Source organism: Sceloporus undulatus, chromosome 1 (assembly GCF_019175285.1).
Source record: "Sceloporus undulatus isolate JIND9_A2432 ecotype Alabama chromosome 1, SceUnd_v1.1, whole genome shotgun sequence".
NCBI classification, from domain to species: domain Eukaryota; kingdom Metazoa; phylum Chordata; class Lepidosauria; order Squamata; family Phrynosomatidae; genus Sceloporus; species Sceloporus undulatus.
The window spans coordinates 144620872-144633723 of record NC_056522.1 but is presented as its reverse complement, the minus strand read 5'-3'; the positions used below and the strand labels follow the sequence as shown (position 1 = coordinate 144633723).

The window sequence follows — 12852 nt, the reverse complement described above, 5'->3', positions numbered from 1 at the left end:
ATGCTGTAAACCGCTTTGATCGTAGGAAAAGCGGTATACAAATAAATCATATTATTATTATTATTATTCACACGGCTGCGCCCAGCGACCAAAGCCGCTGCGGGGTGTTCTTGGGCTTGAAGCCCCAGGGACACCCCTTTTCAGGCTGCGGGGAAGCAGCGGAACGGGGCCTCAGCGGCTGCTGGTCTAGCCACTGAGGCCCCTGTTAAAATATATTCTAATTTGTATTGAAAATGTTCAGATGTGTCAATGGTTAACTAAGATTTAAAATGGTTCCTGTTGAAGGCCAGAAAGCCTAGACCTGGAAGAACAAGTCTTCAAGGACATTTACTGAGACATAATATAAACAAATGGATATTGTTATGCTCTTGTGTAGTATGGTGACTTCATGAAAAGAGGTGTGTCCACTTGGTGGGAAAGTTGATCTGTGTGAGAACAAAGACTGATGTCAAATTCAAGCTTCTAGCATGGACTCTGAAAGAGTATAGATGTATAGTAGCCTGCTGTAAAAGTGTAAATAGCAACAAAGTCAATAAACCCTCATTTGAGTGAAAAACTGTGTTGAAGTTACTTTGTTCCTGAGTTCCAGAGAAGACTGCATCGTTCCGTTGGTACCAGTTCAAACCACGGCAGCACGAGACATCACCCATACAAAGAGTTTTTCTAACAGCTCCAATACACTGGGGAAAGGGGCAGGTGCAGCCTGCCCCAAACAGGCGGTCTGTAACCCGCCTTTGTCTCTACATAAGCATTTTCTGGCAATATGTATTTTTCCCCAGCAAATGTCAAGTTTTAGTCATGGCACACTAGCACGAGATTTAGGAGATGGCAACAGATGGTCCAAACAAAAATACAGTGGTACCTCGGGTTACGAAATTAATTCGTTCCGCCGCGCTTTCGTAACCCGAAAAGCCTTCGCAAGCCGAAAACCCATAGGCGCTAATGGGGAAAAGCCGCGATTTCGTGTGAAATAGCGCCAAAAAGCACCAAAATTTCTTCGTAACCCGAAATAACCTTCGTAACCCGGAACAGTTTATTTCCTATGGGATTTTTTCGTATCCGGAAATTTCGTAACGTGGGTATTTCGTATCCCGGGGTACCACTGTATGTTGATGTGTGAGATTTTCTCTACCTCCTCTACCTCCTCAAATCCATTTTAAATTGTATCCAGTAAGCGACAGGCTATTGCCTCTGAGTCCATGGATCAGAGAATCCATTCTGGTTTCAGTCTGAATTACAAAGAGCTGTCCATGGTGACAACTCTTATTCTTTACATTTATTTTGCAACTTACAGAATTAAGTCCATTGTTCAGAAACATTGGTACATTCTCTAGTATTGAAGGCTGAAGAATCAAACCAGGAAGGAGCTCCGAAACGGAGCTCCTTCCTGCTCCGCGCTAAGGGCGCATTAAGTGCCCTGCCGCGGAGCGAGAACGTCACGTCCGCGCCGCCCCGTATAGAGGTGGCGTGGTTGTGACATCCTCATGGAGGCGGCCGTGTGGAACGGCCGCCGCCATTTTGTGCACGCAGAGCACGCACTAGGGTTAGGGGTGTGTGGAAGCACCGCCCCTTTCTAACCCTAGTATGCACTCCGCACGTACTTTCCTGCCCTTTTGTAACGGGCCAAAGGTTGTGGTCTCCAGGACCACCTGCTTTCACAGGAGGTTTGACTAGACCAGGTCAGACTGCTTCTGGTCCTCTGGATGTTGCTGGAATGCAACTCTGATTATCTTATTAACTGTACTGGCTAGGGTTGGTAAGAGTTGCTGTCTAAAGAATATTTGAAAGACCACAGGTTGCCCATGTCCCTAGATCACTAAGCTTATTATCTTTCCATTTGAAAGACTAAATATATCCCAAGTGTCCTTTTCACACTACACAACTACACAGAAATAATGCAGTGTAAATTGTTTTATTGTGATAGGTATTTAAAGTGTTTTTATTTGTGAGCCACCTTGGGTCCCTTTCTGGGAGAAAGCTGGCATAGAAATTAAATCAATAGTACCAGTAACTGGAGCACTAATTCCATTTTAGCTGCCATGGCTGCAGCCTTTGGAATGCTTCAGTCCATTCACAGTAGACAAATATAGCACTATTTTGCCTTGGTTCCATCCTACGGAATCCCGAGACTGACATTTGGAGAAGTTCTCAGAGTGCTTCAGTGCCTCACCAAACTCCAAATACAAGGATTCCATAGAAAGGAACCATGGCAAATAAAGTGGATTCAAAATTCTATAATTGTGTAGTGTGGATGGGCTGGAGTTTGTAGTTTCTTCAGAGGCACTAGAGGAGTTCTCTGGCTAATCACAGGATTCCAGTTAAAGTGGAATTATATTAATATAATTCTGCAGTGTGAAAGGGCCTTCAGCTGCCAAGGAGACGACTGTGTATATGTTTTCAGGTCACCTATCAACTTATGGTGACCCCATGAATTTTATAGTTTTCTTAGGTAAGGAATACTCAGAGGTGGTTTTGCCAGTTCCTTCCTCTGAAATATAGCCTACAGCACCTGGTATTGTTGGTCTCTCCTCCAAGTACTTACCAAGACTGACCCTACTTAGCTTCCAATATTAGATGGGATCTGGTGGCTTTAGAGCATATCCTTGGTTTAATGTTGAGAGTAGCATTGGTTGCCAATGTGATAGCTGATATAACAGCTACCGTAACACCTGTTCCAGTATATATGTCTGTTGACAGCACTGAGGTTCTAAAGCATGGATCAATTCATAAAGGAAAATCCATAGCTTTGGGTGCTGGCATTCAGGCTTTATTTGGGCAACAGTCCAAGTAAAAGCAGGGCATTTTTATTTTTACTGAACTGCTATGCAATCAATCCCCATAATTGTTTCTGTGGTATCTTACATATTTTCAAGAGACAAGAGAAGGGGAGACTCATATGCAGCATCTATATAAAGTAAATACAAGGATGGAAGAATTCCACAATTTGCTCCCACTGGAGTTCTATATGATTATGGTTATAGCAATAAAAATAGTGATTAAGAGAACTGCCAGTTTGAGAAGTATTTTCACTTTTCCCTCATGGTGTACAATATTCTGTTTTTAATATAGCCCTTGTGGCTTTGGTCTAAATTTATGTCTGGCAGATGTACAAGGGTCATCATAACCTTCACTTAAAAGCCATCTCCAAAAATATTATCATGCTGTTGCTAAAAAAGATGAAATAAAATTACTGTCACGAAGACTCGAGGAGAATCATTCTGGATCTAACAAAAAGCCTATCTAGTCCAATCTTTTTTTCTCCCACACTGACTGATCCTATGAAGTTCACAAACACAACAAAACTACAACAGTACACTCTTATCCACTTTGCCAGCAATTGGAATTCAGAGCCACCCTGCTTCTGATACTGGGAATTGCTTACCAGCCATTTCAAGAGCCTATCAAATCTAAAAACTGTTGCTCACGGCTTTGTTTGTGAGCTTGTATTGTTCAGTTAATTGCCATTTGGAAAATCTGCCCCTAAAAATATTGAATTGGCCCAATCAAATCAATAGAATTACTAAGAATTGAGAATTATTAGGAGAAAATGCATATCTAGGCCCACTTGCCAAGATCATGGGATTACATTTATAGTGAAGACTTCTGGGAGGGAGACAACCTGTTCATTTCTCTTGAAAAAAAACTTTCAAAGGCTGGTGTTAAACACACATACACCTGGGGGAAATGAAATGAAAAACAAATTAATAACAGGAGATAACATTTGCAGGAGGGGAGATTTGGACAGAGTAAAGTTAAGCAAACCCAGCCTATGCACCAGTGCTCTCTGATTAATGCTCCTTTCCCATTATCATTACAAAACACACTGGGACTTTGTACCTTAAAATTCTGCTCTGCATAAAGTTACTTGCAACCTTTCTTTCAGGTTGAAAATTTAGTGCGGAAAGATGAGGGTCAAAATATCACAGTACAAGTGTGAGGACCATTGCATGTAAGGCCCTGAAGGTCAGTGGGAGAATTAAAGGTACAATTAAATTAAACTAAAGTGATTATTACTTGTCTCCAAATGTATCAGTAACAGTCATAAAGTCACAAATTTGCAGTAACACAGGATGGGCCCTGCAGGTGTTGCTGGACTGCAAGTCCCATTAGCCTTAGTTCAGACAATTCAGGAATGATAAAATCTGCAATCGAACAACACCTGGATGGTCAAACATTCCCCACCCTTGCTATAAGTGAAGTTAATAAACATGTTGAAAATCTGTGGATTCTAATTTCAAAGTGTTGTCAAAAAGGGAACGATATATTTTAATAACACTTTTTAATGATATTTATTTTTGTTTATTTTGTTCTTAAAACTCTGCATTAAAACACACACGTAAAATGCCCAATGTCATCGCCTATTCTAGTCCACTGTTGTTGTTGTTGTTGTTGTTTTGTAAAAGAAAAACAGAAACAGTTGCCAGTTTCTCAAGCTTTCTGGCCATATAGAGCAGTTCATATTTTAAAACATAATCCCGGTAAAAACCATGCAGCTTAATTCTCCTAAATGTAAAGCCAAGTAGCCAATTGGGACACACTTCTAAGAAAGTGCACATGGTCTTGCAGTTTCCATCTGAATATACTCCAAGACGGGACCTGAAACAAAACATGTCAACATATCAAATACACCAATAAACATAAAAGAATAATAACCCAAAGTAAGTGAAGAAGAGAAGGTTTCTGAGTATGTTAAAACCAAAACTAGTCACCTTAGCAATGAGATTTCACTGTCAATTAAAGCTGTGCTGCTCTGAAGGCCATCAGTTTCCAGTGTGCAATGAGTTTCTTATGAACACACATTTCTAGATAATATAGACCAAAAATATAGTAATAATATAGACCATACATACCAAAATGAGCTATGCCATTTTATTTCTTCCAAAAGCTTTTCAACAGGTAGCAGGCCATTAGCCAAACACCTATTGGCTATTGCTATGCCATTTGCCAGTTTGGAATTTTCTCCCCAGCCCTCCTTTTAAATTATGGTTATGAATGCAGTTCTATGTATTGGCCACAGATCTTTGCTGAAGATTGTCATATATTATTCATATTTCCTTAATGTGCTTCTGCTGTTGAGTACTTAGTATCCCACCATACTTTTCACTTGCTTAACAAGACCTTGTATTTATGACGGTTGTCCCTTCATATGTGAGTATCTCACACTCACACATCCCTGTCAGTAACTGCATTCTCCTTTCTTATTAATACAGTTAAATCTCACTGGCATTAGATGCTGCATGCAAATTCATCTAAGCATTGAGACATAGGAAGACATGTGTGCAGTTCGAATTTTCTCTCTATAATCTGAGTGTGGTTCTTTGGGAAGGCCTTTTCCCTAAGCCAACATCTGTTCAGTTTTGTGTCTATTGCTGGTGCAACCCTTTATTTAAAATAAAGGAAAGCCAATTCCCAGTTGTGTGCAATCCTGTGTCTGAAATAAGAAACATTCGCTGGAATATTGCAGTATAGCTATGGCAGCAAAAATGTAGAAAGATGGTTGTTGTGAATTTCAGGTGTCTTTCCCTGTAGAGTAGATTAAAATGGCCCTTAGGGCTTCAGTTCACTTGCAGTGAATAAACAAACCTGGTCACCATTCAAGTGCCATATCTACTTTGCTCCAGATATATTTCCCTCCTCGCTTGAGAAACATCTTTTCATCAAATCCACTGAATCCTATAGCATCTTATACACCCACATCCAGGAAAGCTCTTTCTGCCCATTTGAACAGTTCAGAAAACACATTTGGGGGAAAATCACAGAGAAGAAAATTATAGGACCACATAGCTAATCATGCGGGTTGATTGACTCAGGCTGCATACGCACTGCAGAAATAATCCAGTTTGACACCACTTTAACTGTCATGGCTCAATGCTATGGAATTCTAGGATTTGTAGTTTTGTGAGACATTTAGCCTTCTTTGTCAGAGAGCTGTGGTGTCACAACAATCTACAATTCCCAGAATCTCACAGCACTGAGCCATGGCAGTTAAAGTGGTGCCAAACTGCAATATTTCTGCAGTGCAGGTGCAGCCTCAATCAAGGAAACCATAGCCCTGACTCTGGAAGACCTGAACAAGGCTATTGATGACAGGGTGACTTGGAAGTTTCTCATTCATAGGGTTGCCTTAAATCGAAGTCAACATGGTGACAATTAAGAACTACAACATAGGTAAGCTCTGAAACTAAATGATCTATCATTGGTATAGGCTTATTATTATTATTATTATTATTATTATTATTATTATTATTATTATGTTACTTTCCTAAATAACATAATGGAAACTATAAAAAGACGGGGGATCATCTTTACACTGTAAGAGATAGTTATTTCTTAACAATAAATAGGAATAAAGGTTTTCATTGTACTCAGTTGTATACCTCATCCCACTCGCTTTTCTGTTGTGTACCTTCAAATAATTTCTGACTTATGGTGACCCTAAGATGAACCTATCACAGGCTTTTCTTGGAAATATATGTTCAGAGGGGTTTTTTTTTAATTGCAATCCTTTGAGACTGAGATAGTGTGACTTCCCCAAGGTCACCCAGTGGGTTTCCATGGCTGAGCTGGGATTTGAACCCTGATCTACCAGAGACTTAGTCCACTACTCCACACAGGCTCTCATCCTTGTTGCTACTCTTGCAAAAACAAACAACAAATAAACGAACAAAACCAGCTGTATATTGTGCATTTTGTTCATAGCGTGTGTGTGTGTGTGTGTGTAATTTTAATTTTATGTTTAATTTAAACTACACTCTGATTAAGAAATGATACAGTATAGTGTTGTGGATGCTGTTGTAACATTACTGTGGAACAAACGTATCATCATAATGGCTTACCTTTTATACTGCTAGGACCAGTCAGTCCAACCATCCATATGCGGAGTGCTCATAAACACACACATTAAACTAGCAAGGACTGTGACAAATACCTTGCCTCCCCTATATAAAGTTTTCCAGTAGTCACAGAAAACAAGTTGTTATTGTTGCCAAGCATCTTTCAGAATATGGAAAAAATAATTGGCAATTGAATTGCTAGTGCTAAGATCAAATATCTTGATTATCATCATCCAGTGCTAAAATCAAATATTAATCATTATAACATTGCCTTTTGGTTGGATTGAGGCACTAAGCATGAGATATCTTTATGGCACTGAAGGAGTTGTTCAAAATCTTCCTCTCTAATGACAAATCTTCCTGCTTCTCTCAGAGCATCTTCCCCTGTATTTTCTCCTTCAATGAGAAGGCACTGAAATGCCTAGGAGACACAAAGTGGCATGATTAGAGACAATGTTTGCTTGCCACAACAACCATGGCAAACAATAATGTGATGGAGAGAGTGCCTGGCTGTCTCTTTCATGATGAAATATAGTATTCGAATAAACACATTCTAGTTATTGGATGTTCACTAGTTTAAAGCTGTCAGGTACAAGAAAACACACCCACAGGGTTTTGAGTTTCTCCCTCCAGAACAGTGAAAATGTCCATTCTTCCTACAGCAGTGACAGAATCACTGATTCTTCTGAAAGAGACTCATTCCACTTGATGGATTCTCTAAAGATAACCTTTTCCCAAATAAACCCACAAGACACCTGGGAAACCTTAAAGCTTTGACACACTTATTATAACAAACAACTGCTATAATAAATTTAGCATAGAGCGGATGCAAAAAAAATAAGTTTGTTAGCATTTAAGGTGCCATAAGATCCCTTGTTGTTTCTGCTGCCACAAATTAACCTGGCCACTCTTTAGGAATTTCAGAAAGGGAATGCATATTTAGTCCATTCCAGCAAAAACAGCAAGGTGTTCTATGGCAGTTTAAAGACCGACATATTAATAAAGCCATGATAATGTCTTGGCCATTCAGGTGCTGCAGGATGCATTGCTGTATGACGGGGGTAGGCAACCTTTTTGAGCCGGGGGCCGGGTTGCTGTCCCTCAGACAACTGGGGGGCCGAAGCAAAAAAATAAATAATTAAATAATTTTTTAAAAAATTAAATATATAAATAAACCAGGACAAATGTAGGACAAAATTTTCAAATGGAAGACACTTTTTTTAAAAAAAATGGAGGACACGTGAAAAAATTTGCTGATTTTTTAAAAAATGTTAATATAAATGCATGTTTCTGAGGCTTCTATAGCCAATTGCCCCCCAAAGGCCCCGGCGGCAATCGGCGGCAGGACCGGGCTGGGGCCGGTCCCAAGGCCTTGCCGGGCCGCATCCGGCCCGCGGGCCACAGGTTGTCTACCCCTGCTGTATGAAAATGGAGCCCTGCTGGCAACTTGTAAGTTACATATTTTAATCCATGTATCATTCCTTACCAGTTGCTTGAACACCTCCCTGGTTTCTTAGTCTTAGAAATGTATACTTTATCTATCCTTTGCTTTAAGTGAGTATCTTTCTTCCATTGGCAAATGACAAAAATGGCAAGCCAGACAGCTCTAGAGCTGCCTTTTCAGACTCATGGAACTCTTTTGTGCCATTATTTTTTAAGGCTTCCAGTAGTAGTGACTGCTGTCTCCCATGTCAGTGAACCACTAAATCCACTTTGGGTTTTAGTCCAAATTTTAAAGGAATTTTTCCAAGTTGCTGGACCTGTTTGGAAGATATGGTTCAGCACCCTGGATAGCTCATTTAAACTCTTGCTTTTAAAAATTGGAACAAATTCACCTCCTGACTGACATGGATTTAGCTGATGAATCATCTGAGCTTTAGTGAATCAGTTATTTAACTAAACTTGCATTTGAGGTTGGTTTAAAAACAAACAAACTCTGAAGCAAAAATCACACCATATTTCTGCATTATTATTATTATTTTGGAAAGCTACTTAGAATGACTTCCTGCTGGTTTCAGCAGTGTTTCAATGTGGTCATTTCCTGCAGAATCCTGTCTACAATGTGACTGTAAATGGAACCTTAGGCAAACATTAGGAAACTCAAGAGATTCAGAACATTTAAAATGTGAGAAGATCGTGGTTTTGATAGGAAGGCTCATAAGAAATCATGCTTACACGTATTTGTGATGAACACTGCACAAACCTAGCATGGAAGCAAACAGGTTTTTTTCAAAAATCACACATTTATATCTTCACTAATTTACTGCCACCTACTGAAAAATAAAGGCATTGTGAGATAGAAAAGGTAAAACCAGCTGTGTCTCTGCCAGTATGCCACAAGCAGATCCTGGAAATGATACTTTGGGGAATACATCTCCCTGTGTCTAGTGGACAGAGAGAGTTGGCTGAAGTACAACAACTTCCAAAATCCACAAAACAGTGATAACTTCATTAGACCAACCAAAACACACAAAATACATGATGCAAGCTTTCAAAGCTCCACTGGCTTCTTCATCAGGCAAAGGTGTTAAAAACCAAACAGGAGAAGAGAAGGGGTGGGGGAAATGATGATGTTGCAGTCGTGACCATTTTGTTGAGATTTAGTTATAATTGTTCTCAGTGAAGCTTGTACAAAAGGCTATTCATGTAGTTAGAGACTATTTCTCTCTTTTTGGCCATGTTGGTTCTGGTGATGTAACAAATCAATGGTTTACATATCATTCCTGATGAACCAGGTTGGTTTTTTGTAACTCTTTCTCTCCTAAAAAACAAGGTATTTTAAGTTGTTTGTCCCTCTCTCTCAGGGAATTGCTGACAAGAGAACAAGGGAACATTTACACAAAATTACCTATGTGGGTAATAGTTCCATTTGTATTATAATGTGTCTGCAGGCTAGACTATCCATCCTCCCCTCTCTTGACAATTTTTCATTCAAACCAAGTGACCAAAATAACAATTGTGTGTCTCCATCTCAGACTTTTCCAAGATGAACCATCAAACCAAACCTGAACCATCAAACTGTCTGAGGATGGAGTTCACTCGTGTCTGAAATCAACTACATTGATGGGGGTTGTAGTCCCATCTCCCATCAATGTAGTTGATTTCAGAGAGACTAACCAGAAAATACTAACCAGGGCTGAGTCTGCTTAACTTCCAAGAGCAGCCTCTTCTGAGCCTAAAATAGCTTAGTAGACCTAAAAACTATGTTTCAATTGCCCCCTAGTGTCCATGTTTCCATTTTAAAAATGGAGAATTAAAAATTCCATGAATAGGGAATACAGTGGGAGAGCACAAGGGAGACCTCTAATATACTGCTGAGGGCCAATATAACCTCCCAAGGCCTGGCAGTGGCCTACTACTAGGCTAAGGGCATAGGGCAAAGCAAAAGCAAGGTGAGTGTTGCCAGATGCTGCTCTTACCAGTTTGGTCATTTCCCCACTAAACATACAGCTCTGACATTGTATGACTGGGAGGGCAAAGTGCAACCTTCAAGATATTAGCATGGCTAATGGAAACTTCCATCCAACCACTTACAGAAGGCTGGACTTTGCCCTTTCCTGCTGCGTGATATGACAGCATCAAGGTGTATGAGACGGGGTGGGAAAATGCATGACACAATGATGTCACTTCACCGACTGCTTGGTAATACATGCTGTAAGGAACAAAGGAGCATAAGAGTCATTGCAATGTAGCAGAAGCCTCAGGTCTCTTAAAACATCTATCCTCATTCTCAAATGAAGAAAAGTACAGAAAAGGATGACTCAATCAATTCTGTCCAATATTACTGTACAATGACTGCATCAGTGATATTTTAATGCAGCAGATGGTTTGGTCATGAATCAGGAAGGTCAACCACTTTGAACAGTTCAGGTGATAATATGGATTCCAATGACATTGTTACTGTGCATATATCCTTAAGAAAGTCACTAATTTCCATGTTCTAAAGCATTAAATGCAAAAACAAAATCTACAGGATACATCTTACTAAATAGCTCAGAGGTTTTGCAAAGAAAAAGGCTCTTACCATCCAGCGGGCCAGATTTAGAGCTTTAATCTGATCATTCATATTTTCTTCCATATTAAATCTGTTAATCACGGAGTTGATCTTGAATGCTACACCATACCGTTCATGCCACTCTTTCAATTTATGAAGATTTTCAACATGGTTTTCCCCCTTTGTCCATGGCCAATCAAAAAAATAATAATAATAGGATTTATTGACTTCCTCACAGAAGCTGTCACAAGACACTGCAAGAATGTCATCTGAAATGCAGAGAATTCACTAGTGCTCAGCACCAATTGCTGATCATCAGTCAATTAGTTCTACTCAACCAAAAACACAGGCTAATTCTTAATTGATTTCCAATATTTATGTGATTTACCTTCTTAGTTTGGAAGGCAGAATCTACTTTTTTAAAACCTAAAAAGTAGTACACTTTTAACTAGAATTACCAAGCAGGGAGTGATCCTGTATTATAGAAAGGAATTGTGATTGCTTGAACATGCTAGAGATAGATACCTGCTCTGTGGTTCTCTAGATCTCATCTAACTACAATTCTCACCAGTGCTAGCCAATATAACCATAATAGTATAATAATAGCAAGAGATGATGGGAGATGATGGCCAAGAACATTCGAGACTATCCATCATTGGGATATCTGTGAGTCTACTTTCCAGAATTTGTTTGTTTGTGTGCTATTCATCTTTTTCTGTTTTTTGCTGCAAATTTTGAAGTTCCCTTGAGCCTGCTGATAACCCACAACCCCAATATCTGTATATCCTAATTGCTAGTAAAAGGTAAAGGTAAAGGTAAGTTCCTTGACATGAATGTCTAGTCATAACTGACTGTAGGGGGTGGTGCTCATCTCCGTTACTAAGCCAAAGAGCCAGCATTGTCCAAGGACTACTCTAGTGGTCAATGTGGCCAGCATTACTGCACCAAATTATGTTACCTTCCCACTGAAGTGGTACCTATTTATCTAATTGCATTTGCATGTTTTCGAACTGCTAGGTTGGCAGAAGCTGGGATTAGTGACAGGCACTCACCCCATCATGCAATATTCGGGCCTCAAACTGCCAACCTTCCAATCTTCCAATCATCAGAATTGGCACCACCACATCCCATTCTAATTGTTGCAAGCCTTCAAATAATTTCCATTTTATGGTGATCCTAAGGTTGAACCTATCATGGATTTTTCTTGCCAAAATTTGTTCAATGGGGACTTGCCTAAGATCATTCAGTAGGTTTCCATGGCTGAGAGGAGATTCAAACCTTGGTTTCCCAGAATTCTAGTCCAACACTCAAACCACTATACTATATTGGCTGCCTTATCTACTTATGTAGACAGAATGGCATCAATCAATGAGTTCTCAGTTAACAGTTATGTGGGTAGTTGGTAAAATTTACTTTTTGCTTCATGTGATTTCTAGCCAGATATCCATGGAAGGCTACTCCTGGAAAGGCTACTCCATTCCACTCACTTGTTATCCAAGGTTTATGTCCCTCCCTGAAACAATGAGTCAGTACAATAAACACATTATAGAACATGTGGCACAGGTCCAATAATACCTGTAGGGCCTCATGCTTTCCATCCTTGTTATAGAAGAAATAGAAAAAGGAGGAGGAGGGAGCAACTAATTCTTGGTTTTCTTACCATTCAAACCATCTTTCTTTACTCATACTGCCATTGCTAACAATGCTGTCACTTGGCAAGTTCAGCTCCTGTTTACAAAACTGAACCAGCTTCCCAACAAATTCACCTCTCTTGTGTAGAAATGGTTCCCCTCCTGAAAAAATTATTTTCTCCATACCTAAAATGTGGCAGAAGAGAGACAGAATAAGTTAAGTATATTTTAAAATATACACACCTATATATCTGAATTCAAAACCTACCGTGTTAGTCTGGAAAAGCATGCAAAGGGATCTTGTTGCACCTTTGAGACTAACTGAAAGAAAGAAGCTGGTAGCATGAGTTTTCATAGACGTGAGTCTACTTCCTTCAGTGCAAAACCTCATGAG

The 12852-nt window shown here is 39.7% G+C and overlaps 1 protein-coding gene across 1 annotated transcript; it reads right to left on the bottom strand.

Annotated features, from left to right (window-relative positions):
• Nucleotides 1-5587: 5587 nt before the first annotated feature.
• On the bottom strand, nucleotides 5588-12642 carry RSAD2 (radical S-adenosyl methionine domain containing 2). The gene is given in 5 exon segments (XM_042457524.1): nucleotides 5588-5706; nucleotides 5709-5784; nucleotides 7105-7254; nucleotides 10858-11068; nucleotides 12488-12642. Coding segments are annotated over 5 exon segments (711 nt in total).
• Between the last annotated feature and the right edge of the window lie 210 nt (nucleotides 12643-12852).